The sequence below is a fragment of the Rousettus aegyptiacus genome, unplaced genomic scaffold (assembly GCF_014176215.1).
Source record: "Rousettus aegyptiacus isolate mRouAeg1 unplaced genomic scaffold, mRouAeg1.p scaffold_m13_p_5, whole genome shotgun sequence".
NCBI classification, from domain to species: domain Eukaryota; kingdom Metazoa; phylum Chordata; class Mammalia; order Chiroptera; family Pteropodidae; genus Rousettus; species Rousettus aegyptiacus.
Window position 1 is genome coordinate 13,890,947 of NW_023416308.1, and position 25,360 is coordinate 13,916,306.

At 58.0% G+C, this 25,360-nt stretch overlaps 1 protein-coding gene across 1 annotated transcript; it reads right to left on the bottom strand.

Moving 5' to 3' along the window:
* Nucleotides 1–7,040: 7,040 nt before the first annotated feature.
* Nucleotides 7,041–24,740, bottom strand: ADORA2A (adenosine A2a receptor). Its single transcript, XM_016126157.2, has 3 exons — nt 24,661–24,740; nt 15,156–15,731; nt 7,041–8,773 (listed from the first exon to the last, which is right to left on the bottom strand). The coding sequence occupies exons 2-3, from the start codon at nt 15,485–15,487 to the stop codon at nt 7,870–7,872; spliced, it is 1,236 nt and encodes a 411-aa protein (XP_015981643.2). The 5' UTR covers nt 15,488–15,731; nt 24,661–24,740; the 3' UTR covers nt 7,041–7,869.
* Nucleotides 24,741–25,360: the final 620 nt, after the last annotated feature.

Below are 25,360 nucleotides of genomic sequence, written 5' to 3' on the forward strand. Positions count from 1 at the left end.
CACTTTATCTTCGCAACAGCCCTGCAGGAAAGGTATTGCACATCACCCTCCATTTACGGATGTCTGGAGAGATGACATCATGAATTATGTGACCCAGCAGACCTGGGACTAGAAGCTAGGCTTCTGACCGTCAGACCAGAGGCCCCTCCTCCTCAATTGTTTTTATTCTATGCCCAACCCCACAGACAGGTCCACTTATTAGCCTGGAATGAAGGCAACCCTGAGATCTGCATCCAAAACCATTATTTTATAAGTGTCCCGCAATATCTTCACAACCGTGTCAAACAGATGGCCCATCTGCAGATCACCCCAATGGGCAGGGATGAGGGCTTCATGGTCCCTAAGGGTCATCTTGATGGAGGGACACCCTCAAGGCCAGAATAAGTCCAGGGTCTCTAAGAACGTCCCCTATGTCCACTAACGCAGAAATGGGTCCACAGCCCCTGAATGGAATCTTTGCTACAAGGTCAGAGCACAACGTCCCTAAGGGCCTGTTCTCAACAGCGCCATAGACCAGGGGGTAAGGAAGCTCCAGTTTCGCTTCTGTCCCGCTACCCCACCCTCTGGCCACCACCGCCCCTCCTCCATATCTCTCGGCAAGCTGCTTCCTGCACCAGCACCCTTGTTTTGCTTGTGCTATTTGTGTCTGCTTCTAACAGCTGGCCGCAGCCTGGCAGCCCCTAGCTCTGAGGATTATCCAATTATCCCATTAGCCCAGCATGTCCTTCCTTCCTCCAGAGCTATTAGCTCCCCATCTCCCTCTTCCTCTCTCCCTCCAAAGGCTGGTCCATAGCCTTCCTTGCTCCTTCCTTAGGCCTAAGGCTTGGTCAGCCCTCAATCATACAGACTCAGAGAATACCAGAGCTGGAAGGGACATTTGCATCCATCCATTATTTTGCAGGGAAGGAAACTTGCCCGCTGTACCCAAAATCACATGACCCACTGGTACCAGCAAAGAAGCGAAACCCAGACCTCTCGACTTCATGGCGATGCTCTGGTCAGCACGTCTTATCTAGTGCTCACTACACCTAGCCTTGGAATGGAGGCGATGACTATTCCCACTTCACTCTCTGGGACTCTATGGTTGAGATTCGAACTTGTGGTCTAGGTAGGGAGCTAGAACGCACACTGGTGAAAACCAGCAGTTAAGTCAGACCTTAGCAGAAGAAGAGGTGCTACCGGAAGCAGGTAACAAGCTTCAGGTGCATAGGACAGGAACTGAGTGCTAATGGAACTCAGAAGAGGGAGAAGCGGCTTTCAGCAGAGGGCTCAGGAAAGCCTCCTGGAGGAGACGGTTGTTCAGGGGGTCGCTGAATCAGAGGCCTTCCCGAAAGGGAAAGACAGGGAGCGGGTTAGGAGGACGGATGGTAGTCTTTGGTTTGGCTCAATCGGTGGGGCAGGGTGGGGCAGGGGGAGTGGGTGGGTGGAGAGGCAAGGCTGGAGAGCAAAGCTGTGGCCCTGCATGGCATACCCACCAGTGAGGCTTGATCCGATGCATGTTTGTTACATGTTCTGGGGCAAGGGAGGGACGTGATTGGGCGTGTGCTTTGTGAAGACCAATCTGACTGCGTGGGCTGAACGGCTTGTGGTAAAAAAAGAGACGGACGCAGAGAGGCCACTTAGGAGCTTATTCAGGTGGGTGAGAGATGGTGAGGCCTCACCTAACACCACGACTTTTGAGGGGTTACTGGGGGTAGAATGGATGGAATGGATTCAGAAGTCATTTGGAAAAAATAATTAACAGGACGCAACACACTGAATGTTGGAAGATAGGGAAAGGAGCCCCGCGAATGGACTTAGGGAAGTGAGGCCTGGCAGTGGGAAAGGGGGTGGTGGGGAGGACCCGCCTGTACTCCGCCCTCTCGCACTCATTGGGTGGAGCATTTTGTGAAGTTGGCAAATGTGCTTTATGCGCTACGTGAAACCTTCTTTGCCCTATGCCCCGGCCCCTTTGGCTGCTCGACCACACGCCCACATGCTGACCTGATTCATCACAGCCTCCCCTCACCCTGAGACAGCAGGGCGCTTAAGCTGGGGTGACGTTGCTGTCACCATAGGTGGCTCCATTGGCAGGGATTTCAGGCCTTGGGTGTATTCCGTTGGCACACGGCATGGGGCCTTTTTGATTTCTTTCTATCCACACCAGGTAATCGTCTCCAACCTACACCCATAAACGTGATTCGGGTGATGGCTTTTTTTTTTAATACACTTTGTCATTGCCTCCTTCCAATTACCTGTCTTATCCCCCAGGCCTTCTTTGGGCTTCCAAAGACTGACCACTCTGGCCAAGAAAGATGAGCCATCTTTATCTGACCTTGTGTCCTTGCAGTTCAGGGAAGGACCCTCAAGGGCCCACAAAGGTGCCCAGGCCCCTTCTAGGCCAGTGAGCACTGAGGGCCCTTGGAATGCATCAAAGACCCAGTCATTAAATTGTTGCAGCCTGGCGGCCTCAAACAAGAACTAGTTATCCCGTCAGAGCATCTGTGAACCCCGTAGCTCCTGTAGGTTGTCCTACCAAGCCTAGCTATGCCCTTGAGAGCAGCATAGGGCAAGCTGGTTCCCTCTCAGGTCTGCTCGCCTGCTGCCATAGCGCTCCCTAAGTCATCTCTGACCTCACTTCCTACAGTTACTTTCAGTTTCCGTTTTCTAGCCCTTCCTTGTCTTGATCGCCTTCCTTTGGCCATTCGTCAATTCTGCCTGGTGTAATTGAGAGTCTACCATCTCGTGGCAGCCACATCCACAGAGGTATTTCAGTTCGTCAGTGATCAGCTGTGGTGTTGAGAGCTGAGCACAAGTCTCTGGCCTTGAGCGGGGACCCCTGGGGCGCCTAATAACTGTGATGCAATGCAGCTTGAGGCCACAGTTGCTTCTTTCTCTGGCGTTTTCCACCCAGTCAGCTGATGCTGAACTTAGCCACTGACACGTCCGTGTTGTTTTGGACTTCTTGCACATTTGCTTTTTCAAACTCTGTGCAGGATTTTACACTGATCTTTGCTGTTTTATCTGTCCAGCCCTTTGAGTCATTTTGAATCCTCATTCTGTCAGTCCGGACATTTACTATATCCTTCCCTGTTCACCTCTTTACTAAGCCCCAACTCCTCAGGATTTGAGATTAATATAAACGCATGGGACAGGATGGGGCCAAAGATACCTGATGATCCATATAGCCAGTGCCTCTGCCTCAGTCGTCCGCCGGTTCCCGCATCTACCTCCCGGCCCCCACGGACACCAGAGGCTTCCAGGTGCCTGGTTTAAACTCACACTCACTGCGTTTCTTCGTCTGACAATGGTGGGGCAATGCCAGTGAGCGGCATACAGAAACCAAGGAAGCAGCTGTCTCTTCCCTGGCAGCCTCCTTTCTACTCTCTGATAGTCGGAACGCTGGAGCCATGACTGCTCGCCCTCTTGTGTTTTCAGAACTGAAAATGGGTTTGTTTGATTTATTATTATTTATCATGATCACACTAGATGATGATCCCGGGCATTTATGTTAGAAAGCCTGCCCAAGCACTTTTATATTTATTATCCCGTTTTAGGGAGGATACATAACTGCATCACAGTTATTAGGGACTTGCCCATCGCTGGAGACGAAGTCGGTGGCAAAGCCAGGGTCTGAGCGTGGTGCTGACTCCCATTCTGAGCCTGGGGAAGCAGGGCGGTGGCCGGAAGGAGGGAGCAGAGGGATTATCGCCTGTCTCTGGAAGAGGCACAAGAGAGAGTCAAGCTGAAACCCCAGGAGAGAGCCTGCAGATAACTAACTGCACGGTGCTCGGCCTGGCCTCTGAAAGCTCTGCCATCGACAGAGTCGTTTTGACGTTGAGCTCTGGTCCTGAATTTTCCTAAAACTAGATAATTTTTATAAAAAATTCCATCTATCTTTAACAATTCCCAAAATCTCTGAATCTAAACCAGGCTCTATCCCCCTCACTCCCCTTTCCAACGCAACTAAAAAAAATGTGGGTGGATTGGGAAAGAACAGAAAAGAAAGATCAAAACTGTGACAACCCTCTGACAACATTTTAACTTGAAAATTGCCTGTAAATGGATGGCATAATTCCGTGTAGGCAGATGTAAATCAGGCGCACATTCACTCCGCTCCCCCTGTCTCCTGGCAAACCCGCTCAGGAGAAGGCCCAGAGTTGACTTAACTCTAGAGGATAACTCACCTTCAAGCTGCCTGACGCCCCAGGTGGCTGCAACGTGTTCCAATGAACTCCCGGAGCCTATGTCCCGCTCATGGCCCTCACCTCTTGCTGCCCAGACAGGCTGCATCTGGCTTATTTTCCCTAGCTGGTTGACGGCTCCCTGTGCACCAGCCTCCGTCTGCCCCCCAGGCTCGGTATACATCAGCAGGAGCTTATTAAGCGGTTGAGAGAGGAACAGAGAGTCAGGAGATGGGGCTCATGTTCCAGCCTGGCTCCATGCTCACTGCAGCCTCTCTGAGAGCTCACTGGTCAATGGTGCCCGTCCAGATGGCTGATTCTACAAAAGCACGCGCACACACGCAAACACTTCCCCAGGCAAGGCAAAGAGGTGCGGGCGGTTCCACGCGAAGCCTTTCTAACTGGCGGGAAAGAGTCCTTCCCTCAGAGGACACTGGGTCACCAATCTAGCCTCTTGCTGATGACACCCTGGCTTGGCCTCTCCTCACACCCAGCCCTCTCCAGAGTTGTACTTTCTCCTCTTGCAAAAAAAAAAAAGGTGAAGTCAGAGCATCTAGAACGGTGCCTCCCCCCAAACTTGGGTTCTGCGTTCTCTGTAGTCCCTCTCCTTTGAGGATCCCAGTCATCTGACATCTGATGCCTGCCCCCACCTGCTGCCCCCTGCAGCTCTGTAGCATGACAGGGGCTATCCCAACAGTGACACTTACTGCTAATGATAGTGACAGCTGCAGTGAGGGGCGCTCCGGGACAGGGGAGGGGTCGGCGTGGGAGGCGATAATCTGACACCTTCCACTTTTCAGAGGAGATGAGGACCCAGGAGGGAGTGACTTGCCTTACAGCAGACCTCAGGTCTTCCTTTCCTCCAACATGACCTCTCCCATCAGCAGAAGGGTGTCACTTAGGGCGCAGTACTGAGGCCCGGCACGGAAATTCAGGGGGGTGTGCCCGCTGCGGCAAGAACCCGCAGGAGCCGCCATGCCAGGGGGCTGCGTGACCTGACAGGGTAGGAGCAGGTTCTGGGCACAGAGTGCCCTTCTGACACAGCTGTGCGTCAGCCCCAGGTGCAGGAGCGGGTTGCACAGAACTGTTCCCACTCCCTGAGCCCTGGTTCCTGTTTCCCCGCCACAGTTGAAAACAAAGCCCAGTGCCCCGGCTCTGAGATGCCCAGCCCAGGAGATCCAGGGGCGTCATCAGCATCTCATTTCCTCCTACTTCCCAGGCTGCCCCTTACCCTGCCCTGCTGTAGTGTTTTGCCTCAGGTTGGTCCTTAGAAGACTCGGGCCTCAGTTGTACTCAGAATCCTTTCCTGATCCCCTAGCCCAGTCCCTCCCCCACCCAAAGCCTGCACACGGAGTAGTCCAGCTCCCAAAACTCGGGTCCCAGGAAGCCTCAGACAAGGCTAGAGAGACTATGTTTCCTCCCTCTCTACCTTTGTGGATCTCTTCCTGGCTTCTACGTACCAACCGGTCGCAAGGACCAACAGTATCCATGCTCGTGGCCTTCTCAGGCATAGCCCAGGCCACTGCTCTGCCTTTAGCCCACAGCCAGCACAGACCAGAGTGTGTCAGAGGGAAGAGAAAGGCAGTGTGGACAGGCCATAGTCCCGGCTGTCCCTTAGAACTCCTGGGACATTACCGCTGCCTGGGTCTACCCGGCGTCTCTGGGGCAAGGCTCAAGCTCTGGCGTTTTTCAAGGCGTCCTAAGTGTCTCTTCTGTGCAGCCAGTCTGGAGAACCTCTGACTGATGTAACAGTAAAATAGAACCCAAACCAATCTGTGTTGGTTTGGGGATCCTCACATAAGCTTCTGGGTCGTAAAAGTATCAGGTTGTGCCCTGCGAAGTTTCCAGGTGCAGGAACCAGGGTCATAATCTGCGGAGGGGTCAGGTGCTTCCACTGTAGAAGCGATGTTTCATTTCTTAAGCGGAGTGGTGGGGACAGGGTATTATGTTATACTTTTCAATTTGGTTGAAATAAGTTAATGAGAAATAATTTTTTAAAAAAGCATGGATTTTGCAGTCAGACAGATCTGGGTTTTAAGTTCACTTCTGCCACTTACGAGCTGTGTGACCTGGGGCAAGTACATAACCCCTCTGTTCAAGAGAGGCAGTTTAGTCTCTCCGTTTAGTCACCTGTAACATGGGGCTCTGAGGGCTGCAAGAGGACTACCCGAGTTCTAATACTCCTTCCCCTGGCCCTGCCAGACTGTGCCTGGCCCCTGGGCCAGGGCGGGATGCTAACTTCCCCCTGGGCCTCCAACTTCTGCACCACAGAAGGATGGCATCATCTCCCTAGGCAAGGTGCCTCCAGACAGGCATGAGGGCAGGAAACACCTGTTTCTTATAGGTTTCTTTGTTGGGAGCAGGAGGAGGAGTGACTTCAGGGGAAGGCAATGTAACTCCAGCCCAGATCTCTTTCCAAATCTTTCTGTGGTCTCTCAGCCAATGGGTGGAGCAGGGCAGCGGGGAGGGCAGGGCACAGCTCTGAGAAGGTAATGTGCAAGGAGATCGATCTTCTTCAAAGGACTTTAGGGAGGTAATAAGGGAGGGAGGACACGGGTCCCCACGCTGAGGGAATGCCTGGGGCTGCAGGGGTCACCGGCCTCTGGAGGGAGAGCGGCGGGGAGGCGGGGGAAGCCCTCCCTTCCCACAGTTCCCCCCTCAGGGGACACAGGTCATGGGGCTGTGCATGGGTATTTAGAATCCAGTGCAACCAGGCAGCCTGTCCCTTCAAAGGATGCGAGCCTGGGGAGGCCCCCCGGGGAAGGCGGGGTGTCTATCTGTCTGGCCATATGCTCACACTCTCGCACGTGCAACACGTACCTATATATGTGTGCCAGGCCTGTCTGTGGAGTAGGAAAAGGAACTCAGACACCATTCTCATTGGACAAGCTTAAAACACAACATGGCTCATTTTTATTTTATCAGAAAAAAAAAAAAACAACAACATTCCCTTCAGAAGAAAAGGCAGTTAGACAGGGGCCTCTCCTGAGGCACCCAGGCCCGCCCCCTGGCTGGCCAGCCCCAACCTCCTCTCTTAAGCCACACTCCAGCACTGCTCCGTCACGGCTCCGTGTGTCCTCGAGCCCAGCTTCGTCACCCAAGAGATGGCCCTAGGACCGACGATGTAAGAAGTACATGGCAGCTCACAGCAGCAAGAGAGGGCTGCTCCTGAGACTCCCTGGGCCCAATCCAGGTGCCAGGACAATAGACTCTGCAGCCAGGGAGGGAAAATAATAAAATAAAAAGGACATCCTCACACTCGTGTTTCCTCCTAGAAAACATAAACGCTACCTCCGGGCACAGCGGCTCCGGAACCCTCGGAAAGTCTGGGGAGGGTGGTGTGCGTGGGGCACTCCCCAGCCTCAGGGCCGGCCGGCCTGCTCTGCTACAGCTGCTCTGTGAAGACCAGGTGGCACTTCTGGGTGCTTCTGGAGCGAAGACTGGGCCCCTTCCAGCCAAGATGCTCTGGTGCTGCGGCCTTGGTCTGATGCAGGGTCTCCCAGCGTGAAATGTCCGCTTCCTCGGACTCCAAACCCTTCCTGCTGGGCCTCATGCGGTGCCAGCCAAGGCTCCCTCCTCAGTCCAGAGTGGGAACCAGCCACAGGAAGGGTCCCCCAGCACACTCGCTCTTCTCCCAACTTGACTAGTCCCGTCGACTAGAAACAAAGATTTCCTTCCTTTAGAGAGGGGCAAACTCCGTGGCTCGTCAGGACACTCCTGCTCCATCCTGGGCCAGGGGGCCATCAAAGCCGGGGGATTCTGGGCTCGCTCCCCTGAGCTCGTGGCCGAGGAGCTCCATGTCCTGGAGACCCGTGTCCCCATGGGACTCGTGGGCACCCCCTCCACTCACCAGCCCCAGGGCATAGCCATTGGGCCGCCGTTCAGGATGGGGGGCGCTGCCGTTGGCCCACACCCCAGAAGGGTGGCCATTGAGGCGGAGGCTGATCTGCTCTCCATCACTGCCGTGAGCTGCCAAGGCCCGGGCACTGGTGCCACCTGCCTTGAAGGGCTCATGCTGCCTCAGGATGTGGCTGCGAATGATCTTGCGGAAGGTCTGGCGGAACTCGCGAATGCGGTAGGCGTAGATGAAGGGATTCACGACAGAATTGGAGTGGGAGAGGATGATGGCCAGGTACATGAGCCAGGGCGGGGCATGGCTGCACTCCCGGCAGAAGAAGGTGAAGCAGTTGATGATGTGCAGGGGCAGCCAGCAGAGGGCGAAAAGCCCCACGATGATGGCCAGCGACTTGGCCGCGTGGACCTCCTTCTGCAGCGTGGACCGAGCCCGCTCCCCCGGCAGAGGCTGGCTCTCCATCTGCTTCAGCTGCCGCCGGGCTGCCAGGAAGATGCGCAGGTAGACACCCAGCATGAGCAGAAGGGGCACCAGGACACAAGCAAAGAAGTTGTAGTACACCATGTAGTTCATGGGGACCACGTCCTCGAAGAGACAGGCTACCTGGCCCTCCTCGCAGTCCTGCGAGTGGTTCCTGTCCTTCAGCTGACTGCAGTTGTTCCAGCCCAGCATGGGCGTCAGGCCGATGGCAAAGGACAGCACCCAGCAGATGGCAATGATGCCCTTGGCCCTCGCGCCGGTCACCAAGCCATTGTACCTGGGGAGAGAAGCCCAGCGTCAGAGGCCTGAGAAACCAGGGTAGGCAGGGCCGAGAGACAGAAACCCATGCCCTGTTTCCTGCTCGTGGCCTCGGCATCCTCTTCGGTTCAGGGGAGGGTCAAGCCTTGCTTTGGACCTTACAGGAGATAAGAGGACAGCAGGCGCCCAGGAAAGGAAATCACTGCTCGGACATTCAGAGAGTTACTGAACAGCATTCCAAGTAGCCCTGCGACTTGATTAGTTTGGTTTGAGGGAATGAATAAGTGATTTTTTGGAGGGGGAGAAGATGTCACCTCCATGTTGGTCTTAGGCGAGGCCTCCCTTTAGAGTGGGAACGGGGTAGGAGGGTGGACTCCTTGGCTGGGGGCAGAACCAGCCAGATCAGACCTGTCGGGATTCACATCTCTGATACTCCTCGCTCCTCCTTCCCCCACTTAGGGTCTTCAGAAGGGGCACAGGTGGGTAAGTGAAGGCTGGAGGTCCCAGGCCAAATGAGATAGCCCTTTTCCCCTCCAAATTCACCCACGGCCCTCTGCAGAGAGATGAGATCAGTGTGTTTTAACCTTTCAATAGCAGTCTTAACTTTGAGGAGGAAAGAGTTGCATGACGTACTGAGGTCCAGAGAGGAAAAGTAACCTGCCTGAAACCCCTCAGCACTCTAGACAGCCCGACTCAGTCCCAGGCTCAGGGAGTGGCCTGATCTGCTGGCCAGGAAGCAGACCCAGCCCACAGAAAAAGGTATAGGTTTTACTAAAAGAACCAAAGAATCCTCTTCCTGATTGAGGAAGGGGACCTCAGCGATCTTTGAGGGATGACCTTTTGTTACCGGTTCTGATTCTGCTGACACCGGACTGCCCTCTCCTCCACCTGGTAAACCCTACCCATCCTTCAGGTTCAGGCTAGATATCTTCCTGCCCAAGCGCAACTAATCCCTCCGCCATCTGGGCCCCCGAGGCTGGGGCCCTGGGGCTCAGGGCTTTCCTGCATCCATCTCCGCATCGCTAGCATGGAGACGGGGATACGGCAGCCGCCGAGGAAAATGTGCTTTAACTGAATTCCAGAACTGGAAGCATCCATAGAAATGATGCAGTCCGCGGAGGGCAAACACGGGGGCTTACAGGCGACAAACACGTGAGACAGGCCGGCAGGTGTCTACTCTGTGTGCGGGAGGCAGATAGCGCCGCTCCGCCCCACGCCGGCATGCGGAATGCGTGCCCGGTGCCACCAGGTCTCAGGAGGCGTTGGGGGACTGATTTCCTGGGGAAACTCTCCCGTGCCAACTAATTCAAATTAACAAAAACCTGGCGGCTCTGACCTCTTCCTGACCGCAACCCCCTCATTTTATAGTCGGGGAAACCGAGGCCCAAGGAGAGGAATGGACTTGCCGTAGGTAGATGTTCCAGGAGCCCAGAGGCAACTCGGGCCAAGGTAAGTTTGTTGATTCTGAAACTGTCAATTCTGAATGCAAACAGTAAGCCGGCAGGGACATTCCCAGGAGCTCCACGGCCCCACTCAGAGGGGGCTTGGTGCCTGCAACAGAGTCAGGCAAGAAGAGGACCAGGGACTCACCCATTTCTACCAAAAGCCTGCGCTGCCCTGCTCAACCCTGGAGCCTCCAATGCGAAGTCACGGGCTCTGTTTTGTTTTGTTTTATTTATTTATTTTTTGCACTTACTGCTTACTTACATAGCACTTGCTCTATGCCACGCAGTGTTTCTAGTACTCTACAAATGCTAAAGACAAATGCCGTCACTCTGCCTCTCTGACCTTCAGTTTCCTCATTTGTAAAATGGGACAAAGAATCCGGGGCCTGTGAACACTGGTCCATAAGGCAGAACGTAACACCAGTAGGTGGAAATTGCGGAAAGGCAGAGGGTGGCTCAGAGTCAGAGCGAGCTTCTCCGCTGAGCTGCTCACAGGAGAGATGGGCTGCCTCGGACAGCAGTGAGCTTCTTGTCATTCGAGGCGAACAAGCGGAAGCAAGCAGTTTTAGGGATGGTGTACAGCAGCGGCCCCCGACTTTTTAGGCAGCGAGGACTGGTGGTGCTCCTATGAACAATCTGATGCCTGATGATCTGAGGTGGAGCTGAGGCGGTGATGCCAGCCCTGGGGAGCGGCTGCAAATACAGAGGAAGCTTCACTCGCCTGCCACTCACCTCCTGCTGTGTGGCCCTGGTCATAACAGGCTGTGGACTGGTAGATATCTGTGGCCTGGGGGTTGGGGACCCCTGGCGTAAAGGACCCTGGAGGCCACCTGCCTTGAGGACTTTCAGGTTGTCCTCCAGCAGCAGAACTTCTCACCCTCATTCCCAGTTACAGAAGTGAGGCTGCTGGGAAAGAGAGGAAGCTTAATAACGTTCGCTGAGTGAGCCGTGGGGATTCCAGGGCCTGGCTTTGCAAAGGCTTCCGGGGACACGGTCTGAAAATCCCTGGTCTGCCCAGTTGTCGAGAGGAAGCCTGCCACCGCGTCTGGAGAGAAAGGCCCTTGTGGGGACAGAAACACACACCAATAGCACTTGCCTATGGGGCAAGAAGGTCTCTGGAAGGGTTCCCATCACTGCCTTCCGGGGAAGGGAGTGGAGCTGCGGCCGGGGGCGAGGGAGAGTATTTTGCACCAAATACCCTCTGGCTCTTTTTTGATGTGTTAGTACATGAAGGTATTAGTCATTTAAAAAAAAAAAAAAAGATTAATTTTGTTATTCAAAGGAAAGATTAATTTTGTTATTCAAAGGAAAGCCTTTAGGCTTAAGGCCCTGGACTCAGGCCCCGAGGGAGCCGGAACAGCATTAGGGCCCAAATGGAACAAAGGCTAAGCCACAGCCCAGCCCGGCAGCGTCCCCTGGGATACATCTGTGACTTAGAACCATCACATCTTAGCCTCTTGGGCCCCAGATGTAGGGCGTCTGGTGGAAGAGGTGACATGGCCATCCAGCATGTCCTGGGGAGCCCACAGGTGTCATACGAAGAGGATGCCAGAGCCACTGCCCACACTTGGAGGTGCCTCTACCAAATCCTTGTCCTCCAGCTCTCAGGCTGCCCCTGCCTGGGGGCTCTCTGTTATCTACACTGAAGGGTCACCCCATGATCCAATAATCCCCCTCATGATTCCAGGTGGCGTGTCGGGTGCATGTGCCCTACACAGAGGAGAAGGGGAGCTTCCCTAAGCCGTTCCAAGGAGCCAGCGATCTAAGATCGAAGAGTAACTGAGTTTGGGTGAAGCCCAAACTCCATCCTGGGCACCAGCGGTCCTGAGCTGGCTTCACTCCTTCCCACCTGCCTGTTCTTCTGTCTCCATCACCTCTCCCCAGCCCAGAGCCCCAGGCTCATTCTTCTGTAGGGCCTTTGCCCAGGTTTGGTCCCCTTCCTGTTGCACCTGTGTCCCCCCATCCATCGTGCAAGACCCATCAGCGTCACCTCCTCCAGGAAGCCCTCTCTCCTGATCCTGCCCTCCTTAGAAGCCAGGGCATTCAGGTTTTGTCCCCATGAGGTGATTCATCAGGTAAGACTTCAGGCCTCCTCATCAGCTGCTGCTCAGCACTTGGCCTGTTTCCCAAGGAGAGAGAGTACTCACCTGAGAGACAGGAACCAATGGGTACGGAAGTCCCCTGGGGAAAGAAAGCCTCTGTCTCTCACCCTGGCCTCTCTGTCCTGGGGGCTCCCATCTCTGCCTCTGGCCAGGCTTCTTTCTCATTGACTTCCTGAGTAGGCCCTGCCCTAGCCCCCTAAGATCCCTGCACTTGGAACGAAGCACATAGACTTTTCTGAAACCGAATTCTTAAAAAAAAAAAAAAAAAACGTTGGGCAAGGGGGGGGGGGCGGGAAGAAGGAAGGAAAGAAGGAAGAAAGGGAGGAAGGGCGAGTGCTGCGGGCCTGGGCCAGGCAGCCGGGGCAGGGTCAGAGGCTGGAGCTCAGAGTCGCTGCACGGACCTGATGAGTGGGAAAGGACACCAGAGGGGGCTCGGTTCCCAGCTGGAAGGGGACAGAGGAGGCCAGGCAGGAGCAGCAGCCCAGCCGGGCAGTGGAGCTCCAGCTTCTCCTGTTCCTCCACCTAGTTCCCCCGCATGCCCGGCCTGCCCTCAGGAGCCCCCACAAGAACACCTTCACGAACCTCAGCCCCCAGCCCCTGCCAGCCCAGGGCCCGTGAGGAATCGAAAGGGACCCAAGGAAACCTGGAACCGTGCGGAGGGTCCTGGAGTCCCCAGGGTCAGGAAACACTTTTCCTTCTCCAGCTCCGGCCTCCCCATGAGTAACAGGAGGGTCATAATATCCGCCCCGCCCCAGCCACATGCCTGCTCGAGGATCAAGTGAAATTCTACTGCGATAACATCATCTGGCAACTGTGAAGCTCTGTGCGCGAGAGGGAGGCTGAGCAGCAGCATCGTCCTCACCCTCGTCAGCTCCCAGATCCAGGAGACCCAGGCTGAGCCTTTCAAAGGCTTATCAAGCAGAGCTCCAACGGCCAGGGTCTGAGTACAACTAGGTCCCATTCCAGAGGATCATGGGAGTTAGGGATGGGGTGGAGGGCAGGCCCATGACTCCATCCAGGGGCCCAGCTCTGAGCCTCCGACAGCTCAAGGAGGAGCCGAATTCCCACCCGCTCCACCCACCGACCTCCCGTAAGGACTCGTCACTCTCTGGACCCTCATAACACAACACCTTTGTGAGCTCAGAGGGGCTTGTTCCCTCTTACAGCCCAGAGAGGGACAGCTGACTTTCCCCAGTCACACAGCATATCCCATCCTCCTACATCGGGGAGTCATTCTTTCGACTCTCGGAAAACAAAAAACAAGAAAAAGAAGCTGAGGCCATTTCAGTCGAGACCAGCAGCCTTGATCTCTCCCTAGAATGCTGTTGCCCTTTGAGTCAGGGGAGAAAGCGAAAGCAAGGCCTCTGCTTCCCCAGAGAATGTTCTCATCAGGACTGGCCCAGCCCCAGCCCATGCTCGGCCCGGTCTACCTGGGGACCCACAGACAGGCCTCCATGTTCACAGCCCTCCCTCGACGAGCCTGGACTCTGGACTCACCTCTGCCCACTGAGGCTGGCTCTCTATTCTGACAAGCGTCCTAGGCTCTCCTGAGATGCTGAGCATCCTGCAGGGCCACATGGGGCCCGGGCTCTTTTCCTCATTTGAGCAACATCATGCCGGTGCCTGCTTCCCTCTTAGAGCCCTCGTGACAAGAAATGGTCACTTGGTGCAGGTTCTGGGAGAGTAGGGCCACCCTGTGACCTAGCTCCCCAAAGACTGAAGGCGCAGCGAGTGGCAGGCCATGTTTCTTCCCAGGCTCAGTCCCAGCTGTGCTACCAACTCGCTGTGTGGCCCTGAGGGCTGGCTCCCTTCTCTGGGCCTCGTTTTTCCATCCAGAAGATGAGAGGAAATGACCTCTACGGGCCCCCTTGGGCTTGACACTCTAAATTTCCATTTGCTCATTAAGCCTCTCTTCCTCCCGGGGTGCCCTTGGCCCTGCGTGGGGTGGCTGGGGTCTGCTCCACAGGTAGGTACCCCACCTGTTTGGGAGACTTCACCAAAGGGAATGGGGTACCCCAGTCCTTTGAAACTTCCCTCAGAGGCTGGCTGTAGGGGCCCCAGCCACCTTCCCCTGCTCCCCCCACCTCCAACAGGAGGGACATTTCCTAGACTCAAAAATGGCCAGGTAGGTGGAGGCCACAAACTCAGCCTCAGGGGAAGTCTTCACTTACACAAGAGGAGGCTGAAGTCACTTCACCAAAGATCCAACATAAAAATCCCCTCCACCAGCCTGCCCTCCTCTCCCCTAGTGCACGGGCTGTCTCCAAGACCATGAGTACTTGGTGACCTAAACAGCACAGGATTTGCATATAGGTTCAAATGACTCACTGCGGCATTTGGCCAAGTCACTTCCCTTCCCCTCTCTGGGTCATTTTCCTAATGTGCAAACCGTGAGGCCAGCCCAGAGGAGCTGGAGGAGGGTGAGCAGGCTTCTAGCCCCAGGTCTGGTGGTTTCCCGTGGCGCTCCGCCCCGACCCCAGCATCATGCCGTGTGGGGAATGGGCCAGACTCACAACCCAGGCTCGGGCCACACGCATCCACCAGAGCACGGCGGCCTCCGCCGCGTAGCCCACGAGAGTCTGGGAAAGGCCGAGGTGCCGTGTGCCCACAAGGACAGCTAGATTGGTACAATTGCTGGCTGCATTTCAAGCCCTGGGTAGCCCCAGATTGAGCTCTGTGGCCCTGTCACATCAACACCCTGACACCACAGACCTCACCCTGACCCTGGGTTCACCCTCACCATGAGCACAGACCAGACCCTGGCACGGGCAGCCTTTGCACAAACATGAACCCAGCGCGAGCTGTGCCACGGAAGGGAACACGGGGCAGCCCACCCCCGGGGCCCCCGGCTCACCGGAGCGGGATGCGGATGGCAATGTAGCGGTCAATGGCGATGGCCAGGAGGCTGAAGATGGAGCTCTGTGTGAGGACCAGGACAAAGCAGGCGAAGAAGAGGCAGCTGTGGCAGGCGGCACAGAACCCTATGCTGATGGTGATGGCAAAGGGGATGGCGAGGACTCCCACCGCGATGTCGGCTGCCGCCAGTGACACCACGAAGAAGTTGGTGACGTTCTGCAGGTTGCTGTTTAGCCACACAGCCCAGCACACCAGCACATTGCCCAAAACGGCCAGCACAGCAATGGCCAGCTCCACCACGATGTACACCGAGGAGCCCATGGTGGGCATGGCCGCAGACAGAGAGAGTCGGCAAGGACGCGGGCCGGGCCAGCTCACGGTCCATAGCTGCAGTGCAGCCGGCCCTGCTCAGGCCCCTGAGCCCCTTCCTCACAGGAGCCAAGAGCGTCCCTGCTGTGGGAGGGGACGCTCCCTAAGGGCTTCTCCACGGCTGCCTTGGAGCGTCCAGAAAGCAGACCCCCTCCAGGGGCTCCGGCGGCATCTTGGATCAGCTCGGCATCAGTTCCCAGGGGACCTGTCAAAGGAGAAGCCACATGAGGAGCTGGACCGCTGCAGAGCGGGCACCGCTGAGGAAGGTGCCCGGGAGTGGCCCGCGGCCTCGGGTTCTGTTTATTTCCTAGGAGAGCTCAGAGTCTTTCAAAGTTAGGTCACTCGCGCTAGCCCCCGACACTCAGCTTCTCACGCCTTCCTTCGATGGCAGCCCTGCCAGGCTCCTGGTCCCTGAGCTCTCTGCCGCGACCCTCCAGCTCTCCCAGGCCCACCCACCTTTGCTCTTGGGCAGCCTGGGTCAGCTCCATCCCCCGCGAGCTCTCCCTGGAAACTACCAGCACCTCCCCGCACCGCCCAGGTCAGGAGCAGGACGGATGATCCCTAGGGCTCCCATCTGGAAGGATCTGGGGGTCCGTCCCTGCCTGTCTCCCACTGCCAGCCGGTAAGCCTTCTTGCCTCAGCAGAAGTGCCACACGGGGTGGCAGAGCAGGCGCGAAGGGAGCCCGCCCCGCCGCAGCCCCCGCCAGCTGACTGCACACCTGGGCGGGGCAGCGGCCTCCCTCCCTCCTCCCACTCCCCAACCTCCTCCTCTGCCTGGCTGACATGGGGACAGACCGAATTCAGTTTGGCGTCAGGCAGAAAGTGGGGCGCTCGCCCAGGACTTGCTGGGAGACCGTGGGCAAGGATGTTTTTCCTTTCTGGGTCTCAGTTTCCCCATGAACACAGTGAGGAGACTGGACCCCATGTAGCTTCTGGGGGCCATTTCAGCTCTCAGCCATGAGAAGGAAACAAACAGATTTGAAAGCGCTTTCCCAGAGTCAAAATGCCATAGAAATGTAAGGAATTACTGAGACCCCTCAGAAGCAGCAGCCAACGATCTTGATCTCCCCAGCCCAAACCCCCGGTGTACCCCCTTGACCTTGTAAAGTGGTCTCCATTCCCCTTCCAGCACCAGGGGCCGTGGCCCACTGCCCCTGCCTCCACCTGTCACATTCACGCATGCTCACAGCGTCTCCCCATGCCAAATCCACCGCCCCCTCCAGTCCCTCATGGGGCCCTAAGTGTGCACAGGCAGCAGCTGCCACCTGGCTGGGGACAAGAGGCCCAAAGCTACCTTTCAGCCACCTGCACAGTGGGCTCTGGGGGCTACATCCTCCCTCTTTCCTCCAGGAAAGAAGGATGAGGTGTGATGGCCGACCTTGGGAGAAGGTCATTCGCCATGTTCCAAGGGCCAGGCTCCTCCTGCCCTGTCAGGGAGGTGCCATAGGGTTAGATGAGCCCCAAGTTTCCTTCTAACTCCAATGGGCCTCGGGTGTCTGGAGCTGGGCTGCCATGGGCTGCAGCCACACCCGGTGGGGCGTCCCTTGTGCCCACCAGGAGGCCCGGAGAGGAGCATCCAACACCAGAAAGCAGGAGGAGAGAAGAGGAGGCCGAGCTCCTGAGAAACCACGAGGTTCCCACAGCCTGCGGCTTCTCCCAGGCCTGGCGGGGGCCCATTGCCAAGGGGCACGAATGAGCCCTGCCGAACTCCCACTACACATCGGCACTTGCCGGCCAGCTGCTCACAAGTGAGTCATTAGCAGAGGCGAGCTACACCAGATCTCCTGGTGCCATCCCTGGCCACGCAGGGCGTCCCTCGGTGTTCCCAGCCTGCAGCCCAGAGCAGAGGCTGTGTGTCCAGGGTTGTCTCATCCTCGTTCTGCAGAAGGGAAGTGACAGGCTCAGGCCTGCCTCCCACCTGGGGCCTCTCAGTCCAGCTGCAGCAGCAGCAGCAGCAGCGCCCTGTCTGATCGGGCCCAGCCAGGCCGGGCAAGCCCCAGGGAGCCTCCTACCACCAGCGAGTTGCCCACCCTCCTAGCGCCTCACAGCCACCTGCGTCCTTCTGACACCAGCCCCAGACTCCAGGGTAATCTGCACTGAGAGGTGTGACAACCTCCACCCATTCAAGCAGCCCAGGCTAGAAGCCTGATTTGAGCGCAGACCATCATCCAGATTCAGTTGGGCCCCGCCGAGGGGCCGGCGAGGTGAGCCCAGTGGTGATGCCCTTGACCAAAACACGTACCACATGTCTGTGGAGTGGTGGCCGGGCTGCCCTGGTGCACTGTCCAGAGCCCTGCTGATGGGGTCACACCATCAGCATCCACCCTGAAGGCCGAACTGACTCCATGTGAGCCGGATACCTGGTGTGGAAGGGCCTTCGAGGGGCCTAACCCAGCCCTCTGCTCCTTGAGGCTCTCTCAGCAGCCCCAGGGACTGGCTACCTTCTGCGCTCTGGGCTGCCATGTTGAACAGCGCCTGGTACCAACACTCTTCCTGACTACGCTGAAATTGCCTTCCTGCTATCCACCAGGCCTGGGATGCCTCGCCAGATCCTGGACACAACTGCCCAGATCCTCCTGCCCAGGTCAAGCTTGCAGGGAGCTAAAGACCCAAGGCCCCTGCCAGCCAGGCCCTAAAAGGCTGCCTCCTTGCATGTCCCGCTCCCCATCCGCTCTTCCTGCAGGTTCTGCTAGCTGCTGACAGCATGCCTTCAGGTGAGGCTGGCCTGGCCCCACAGGCAGCTCGGGCACCTGCCTGACCAGAATCTCCCCGCCCTGAGCAGAGCAGAGCAGAGCACATCAGTGGAGGCCGAGGCACTGCGGGCAGGCAGGGCAGGGAGGAGCTGGAACCGCTGCTCCCACCCTTCTATGGGAAGCTGGGGAACTTCTCAGCAATACGCTGGCAAATCGGCCGGGAGTGGGGGCGTCATGATTTGTGGCCTTTGCCAGGCTCTTATGGTCTAAATGCTCCCATTACGGTCAGTTTCAAGGTACTAATGTGTCACCGACAGAAACTGAGAATCAATGTACACCATCGGTCAGCTCGAGAGAGCCTGCGCCTCTGGTCTCCAGCAACCACAGGGCCACCAAACCCTGTGCTCTCCCTGTACTCCAGACCTTCTTAACTCACTTGTCTTAAACCAGCAGCCTGATGGGGGCATCGGGAGCCATGAACCCCATTTTACAGATGAGGACGCTAAGGCCCAAAGAGGTTAATGAGCTCTCCCAGCCTTGTCATGAGCATGAATTCCACGTAAACGGTGGAATTAAGCTGGCGGAATGCCCCCAGAAAACACTGCAGCAGGAAGACTTCCTGGGCCTCCGGGCCCCTCTCCCTTCAGAGGCCTCCAAGAGCGACAGGAAGGTCGTGAGGCCCATGGGGAGGGGATCAGGGGGTGAGGCCAGGATCTGGCAATTTTCTAATCCTTTCTGTTGGCTCTGTCCATCTAATTAATCCTTGAGTCTTCTGTTGCTAGCCAGGAGGGGAAATTAAATATTAATCATGTAATATTTCCTTGCGATTGTCCTTTGCTGGGGACAGGGCAGAGGTCAGACGTTGTCCCATATGGACTAGAGACACATGCTGGGGAACGTGCATGAGCCTTGAAAAGACAACCACATGGGATTCCCAGCAGTCGGACTCCAAACGCTGCTTCTTCCTGCCTCCTTCCTCACCCCCACGGGCCTGGCCACTTTAATTAAAACTCCATTTCATCAAAACCCACATATCTCCTAGCACACTTCTGTCTCCTTCTATGTCAGGCTTTTTGCACACACGCCCAGATAGTGGCTGTACCCCCAGAGCCTGCTGGATGAAGGTCCCTGCCAGCTTCCGAGCAGGATCCTGAATACCTTTTTCTGGGTGCAGTTAAAGGCCACGTACCGGGCCCAGCGTAGGGACTCAGACCTGTCGCGGCCACACCAGACCCATTCCTGGGCTCCAGAGTCCTTGCCTGAGAATCCTCCACTACTTTCTCTCACAGCAAATGTTTCCCAAATACCTACTCAGTGCCAGGCAGCATCCCAGCTGCTGAACCACCAAGAACTCTGTGCCACCTGCTGCTGAGCCTGGCCCCAGCAAGGCCCTGAGCCAACGGCAGGGGACCCTGATGAAGGAAGGATGTGTCCCACGAAACTGTCCTGAGAGCCGGAGGGGAGGCTACCCTGGTGTGCAGGTCATTCCCTGCCTCCAGGATCTCAGCTCCCACTTAAGATGAGCCTATAAACCACAATTTCAAAGCACTGGAGGAAAATTCAGACTACGAAAGATAAGTGACAGCATCCAAAATATAAAGATTAATTCATTCCAGTAGAGATGAAGGTAACGGTTATCTTACCGGTGATTTTCGAATACATTTAGGAACTTTAAAGAGATAAAGAAAGGAATAGCATCCACAAACGAGAATGAAAACTTATGATTCCATTGGCAGAAACGAAACAAGAACAGGCAAATATGAACAGGAAATAATGTAAAATCCCAGAAATTAAAAACAGAGAATTGAGATAGAGAACACACTCGACATGATGTGCTTCAGGAGTGCAATTTGGGATCTGAAGACCACGCCGAGGAATTCTCACAGAAACTTCAGAAAGAGACAAAGTCTACGAGAAGATAGCTGACAGAGATGGAAGGTGGATTAAGAAGCACCAATGTCTTGTCTTGTGGGAGCTCAGTCAGAGAGTAGAGCGGGCAACAAGAAGAAAGAGCTGGACAGGTAGCTCGGCTCCTGCTCCCAATCACGAGTCTTTGGTGTGGCTCAGGACCCACCGAGCCCCTTGTGTCTTGGCAGGTGCCTTCCTGCGTTGCCTAGAGGTAAGCAACCACCAAGTACTACGCCTCTTCCCTCCTTCCCTTCGGGGCTGCCAGCAGCTTCGGCCCCAGGAACTTGGTGCAGGCTGGGCCTGAGGTGCCCATGCAGGCACCTAGCGGAGCCTCCACCCCCACTGCCTCTGAGGTATGTGGCTGTTGATCTCAGCCCCTGGGGACAGGATGTGGGCAGGAATGGGGTGGAGAGCAAGCTCCCTGCACTGAGCCTGGCCCCCAGAGCAGCCTCCAGACTACCAGCCCCCAAGGCTCCAGGGCTCCCTTCTCCCACTGGGGCCCCAGAATCCTCTCCAATCCCCAAGTGTCCTGGACAGATGCCAGAGAGGCTGAAGGCCCCGCCTTGCCCCAGCTTGACAAGGTCACTCACCCTCCCACAGGCCACCTCGCCTGACACCACCCTCCAAGGGACTGCTCCTCAACACAGGGTGCCAGGTGCCCATGCTGTGGTGGACGAGGCTGCTCCATTCCACACCCCCTAGGGCTCTGCACAAGCGGCTTCCCCCCTGTGCGGAGGCTCCTCCAGTGTGTACAGCAGGCCTGCGAGTGCTCCGCACCCGAACAACCCTCAGGCGATCCCTCTAATGGTAGGACGACAGGCACTCCCATGTCTGAAGTGGCAACATGGCAGGGGCAGGGGAGGGGAGGGCAGGGGGCTTCCAGATGGCCTTGGGAACACAGACCGGAGTGGGCCCGGGGTGGGATCCTGGCAGAGCCCGGCCTGTTGAATGGGGCGATGCCAGGAGCATGGCCTCAGGGACATCCCAGAGGAGAGGATGGCTACTTTGAGGACAGGAGGGAGGCGGGCCGCTCCTGGGGTCCCTGGAATGAAGGCGCGATGATGTGGCCCTGGCGGCTGAAGGGAGAAGGCAGGAGGGATAGCAGGACCAACTGCAGCACGGCCCCCGCCACTGTTCCTTGGCCCACCCACTTCGGACGGCCCTTGGACCCTGCCCACAGTTTGCAGAGGCCCCTGAGGGGTCGGAGGTGAATGCCCCTGTGACAAATGGGCCGACAGACACCAGCCCTGGAGGCCTCTGGGCAGAGACACCATCCCAGACACCAGGGGAAGCGCCAGAGCAATGCCGGCCCCTTCTCCACGGGGCACTGAGGCGGCCTTTCCCGCAGGCGACAGCTGCGCTGACGGGAGCAGCAGCAGAGATGGGAGCTGCAGAAAGACGGGTCTAGCCCCTGCCCAGCAACCCCTGCGACAGGCCTGTACCGCAGAAGTGGGTGAGGGCCCGGAGGGATCTGGACGGCTCCTCGGAGTACGGGCCATTTGGCCTGGACTTGGAGGACAGGGAAATGAGGGGACGGACAGGGAGTGACTCCAGGCAAAGGTAACAACCAGTGCGAGGCTCAGAGGCATGTCAGAGAGGGCCTGAGCATCCCGCCTCCCCTAGGCACCCCCACTTCCCCGGGGCTGGAGTGAGGGGCAGCTGCTCTCCCCTCCACCCAGACCTTCCTGTCCCCAACACAATCTTATGGCCCTGCCCAGAGGGGGAGCAGTCTTCCAGGGGCTCCACTCTGCACCCCAGCTCCAAGCTCCTAACCATTCCCCACTTCGCTTCCCCGACCTGGGCCCGGCACAGACCTCCAGGGTCCCACAGTCAGGCACCACATCCCGCTGCTCCCTCCAAGCTCCAGGACACAGGGCAGCCTCTCCCCTCTGTGGTCTCTCCAGGGTTCCCCCGGGCCTAGATCCCTTACCCGGGGGTCGGGACACGTCCCTTTTGTCAACTCAGCACCTGATTCCGGTGGTCTCCTCGGCATCCTGACACACACACACACGAACACACACACACGCACCAAAACCCTTTCTCCGCCCGCCCTTCATGCCTTTGCCGTCTGTCCGGCCATCCTTCTGGAGGCTCTCGCGTGTGTGCATCTTTCAGCACCCAGTTTGAGTTGCAGCAGACAAGGGAGACGCCATAAGATGGTTGGGATGGCCTTTCCAGCTTATCCAAGATAAGGACGCTCAGGAATTAAGCAAATTAAATGGTTGCAAGAGCTGCTATGGGACTTCAGGTCTCTGCAGAGAGCCACTACAGGCTGTGGTCCTACACAGCAGGCACTGCCCAGGGCCACCCAGAGGCCCTGAATTTTGTGGGGTATGATGCGCCCCGAAGCCAAGTGCTTGCTCCCAAACCAAGTACAGTCCACATGTCCCTCTGCTGACAGCAATCTTTGTGGTGTTCCCTGACCTCTCAAGACTAACAGACCCCCTCCACAGTTCCCCAGCTCAACATAAACCCTGACCTGTCCTCTGGTCCGCCCTGCCTCCCCCCACCTCACACAGCCAATGCCTGGTTCTCATTTACCCTGCACCACAGCTTTGCACCATAAGCATTGCTTGAATCATGCTTGTGTTGCATGTGAGAACGATTCCAGGGACAGCGACTTGCCCAAGGACGCCCAGTGAGTGAGTCAAGACCAGAAGCCAGGTTTGGGCATCGAAATCTCCAGTTCACTGGGTTGTCCTTGAAGCCAGTCATCGAGCTCTTAGGCAGTGGGCTCCTGGGGTGGGGGTGGGGGTGCAGGACAAGGGTATGGTCTGGAACCTGCACTTCACAGGCCAACATGAGTGAAGCAACATGCAAGCCCTCAAAGGCCATCCAGGACCAGCCTGGCCCAAAGCCTGCCTCCTGCTGGCCACTTGGGCTGCCCTCCACCTCCCTGAGGCTATGAACAGGGAAGCCAGCTTCACCCAGAACCTGATCTGCATGAGGCGATGGGGATGGAGGGGCAGTGGCCTCAGGGACACTAAAACCTGGAAGAGCCAGGGAGACCCCCCCCAAAACAAGGGTAGAACAAGGAGGTGCTGACATCACTGCCAGTGAACAAGCCTCAGTGAGGAGCTCCTGCCATGGACCTCCAAAGACCAGGGACAGGGGACTGGCCCTGAGGCCAGAGCCTTCCCAGCACAGCAGGACTAATGAGGCGGCCCCTGGACCCACAACATCCTCCCTGACCTGCTATGCTCCCAAGAGCTCCCCCTCTCATGGTCCCCGGGGCTGGGACACCGAGGCGCAGCTCTGGCTGAGCATAGAGGTGACGGAGAATCTTCCGGAGATTCAGAGGCTAGGAGCCCACAGCAGCTGGAGAGCGGAGGCGGAGGGGAGGGCAGCCTGAACTCCAGGCCAGAGGGGAGCACAAGGCCCTGTGGGTGGAGACGGGTCTGGGTGCTGCCTGTGATGGGGAGGGAGGGAGAGCTGGCTACAGAGGGCAGGCGGCCTAATCCTCCTCCAGGAACCAGCCACTGATTCCAGGTCCAGGGACAGCATGGTGGGGAGACCCGCCCTCTGGCTTCTTGCTTCCCACACCCCCTTCCGCAGAGCCCTGACTTCCCAGTGTACAGTCAGGAAATTCAAGTCTAAAGCGGGGTGGCTGTGCGAGAACGCAGAGCTGTCTGCTCAGCGACCCTCCTTGGTGCCTCGGGCCGTCCAGCACCGAATCCCTCGAGGGCCGCCACCATTCCCGCCATTCCTACCTCCGCTCAGGGCAGCGCGGCAGCCGGCCAGGGCCCGTCTGAGGCGCGCCCCCGCCCCCGCCCGTCCTCCGGCCTCTCCTGGGTCCCCTAAATCCCGTTCCCGCCACCGCTGTCCATAGGACACACCCGCGCTCAGCCGGCCTTCCCAGACTCCCGTTTCTTGCCGCGCCCCGGGCGGGCGAGCGGGGTGCCGAGCGTGTGCTCACCGCGCCTCACCCCGACACCCGCCCCGCTCCGGGCCGCGCCACCTCCCGAAGCCCCCTCTCGTCCCCGGGCCCCACCCGCCCGCCCTCAGGCCGCTCCTTTGCACCCTGAGCTCAGCCCCACGCTGGGCGCGCCCGGAAGGTTCCCCAAGCGCCCAGGGGCCGGCCCGTGGCGCCCAGATGGACCGACGGACTGAAGAACGGTCCCTGCCCGTCACCTGCGGGTCGGGGCGCCTGCCCCCCAATCCCCGCTGCCGGGGCCGCTGCGCTCTCGCGCTCCTGCCCCTCCCCGTCTACTCCTGCGCACCTTCCGGGCCAGTTTGGGGCTGCCCTGAGGGTCTGCACGCCGCCCGCGACCGGGCCCAAAACGTGCGACCGCGCCTGGGCCGCCCTGCACGCGCCGCTCCCGTCGCCGCCGCCGGGCCAGGCTCGGACCCCGGCCCTGTGAACTCGCTCTCAGGCGGCGGCGGGCAGGGAGGGTCGGAGCGGCGGGCACCTTGACCGGATGGGGACCCGAGACCTCCAGCCTCCCACCCTCACTCCGGCCCGGCAGCCCCCGACGACTACACGCCGCCCGCCCACCCCGACCCTCGGACCCAGTGCTCGGGACCCCGGCTGACCTGCGGCTCGCGCGCCGGCTCCCGCTGTCTCGGCTGCCGCTCGGGCTCCGACTCCAGCCGTGCCGCTCACGGGCGCCCCCTGCAGGCGGCTCCGAGACCCACGCTGTCCCCACCCCGCCCGGCGGCGCGGGGAAACCGATGTCTCGAGCGCTCCGTGCTCGGGAGAGGCCGCAGGGAACCGGAGGAGCGGGCCCGAGAGCCCAGCGATACCCCCAGCAGGACCTGGGCCGCACTGCAGCCCCTCCCCGCAGCCCCGACTCGCTCTCCCAGGCTACGTCGGTTCTGCCACTTCCCCCTGCACCACATCCCCTCCCCTTCGACGAATCTCCGGCCCCGGTGGCCCCCACCCCACCCAGTGAAGTCTGCTGGGCCTGGGCCTACAACCTCTGCCCTCCAAGAAGCCCCCAGGAGTGCCCCTACCCGTCTGGTGCCCCCGAAATGCTGCTGTCTCTTATCGTAGGTGCCGGTTTGGGTCAATGCCCCTGTGTCATCCCCTCCCCAATATCCAGCTGTGACTCAGGAAGTGCCCTGTGCCCACTCCTCTGAAACTCCTCCCATGGCTCCCCAGCCTCCTTACCACAACTCAGGTACTCAGGGGCCTTGCCCTGCCTGGTCCCCAGCCTTGCCCTCGCTCCTGGAGTCTTGCTTTGGGCCGTGGGGGGATTAGGATGCCTCTGAGAAGCTGGTCCCAATTTCCAAT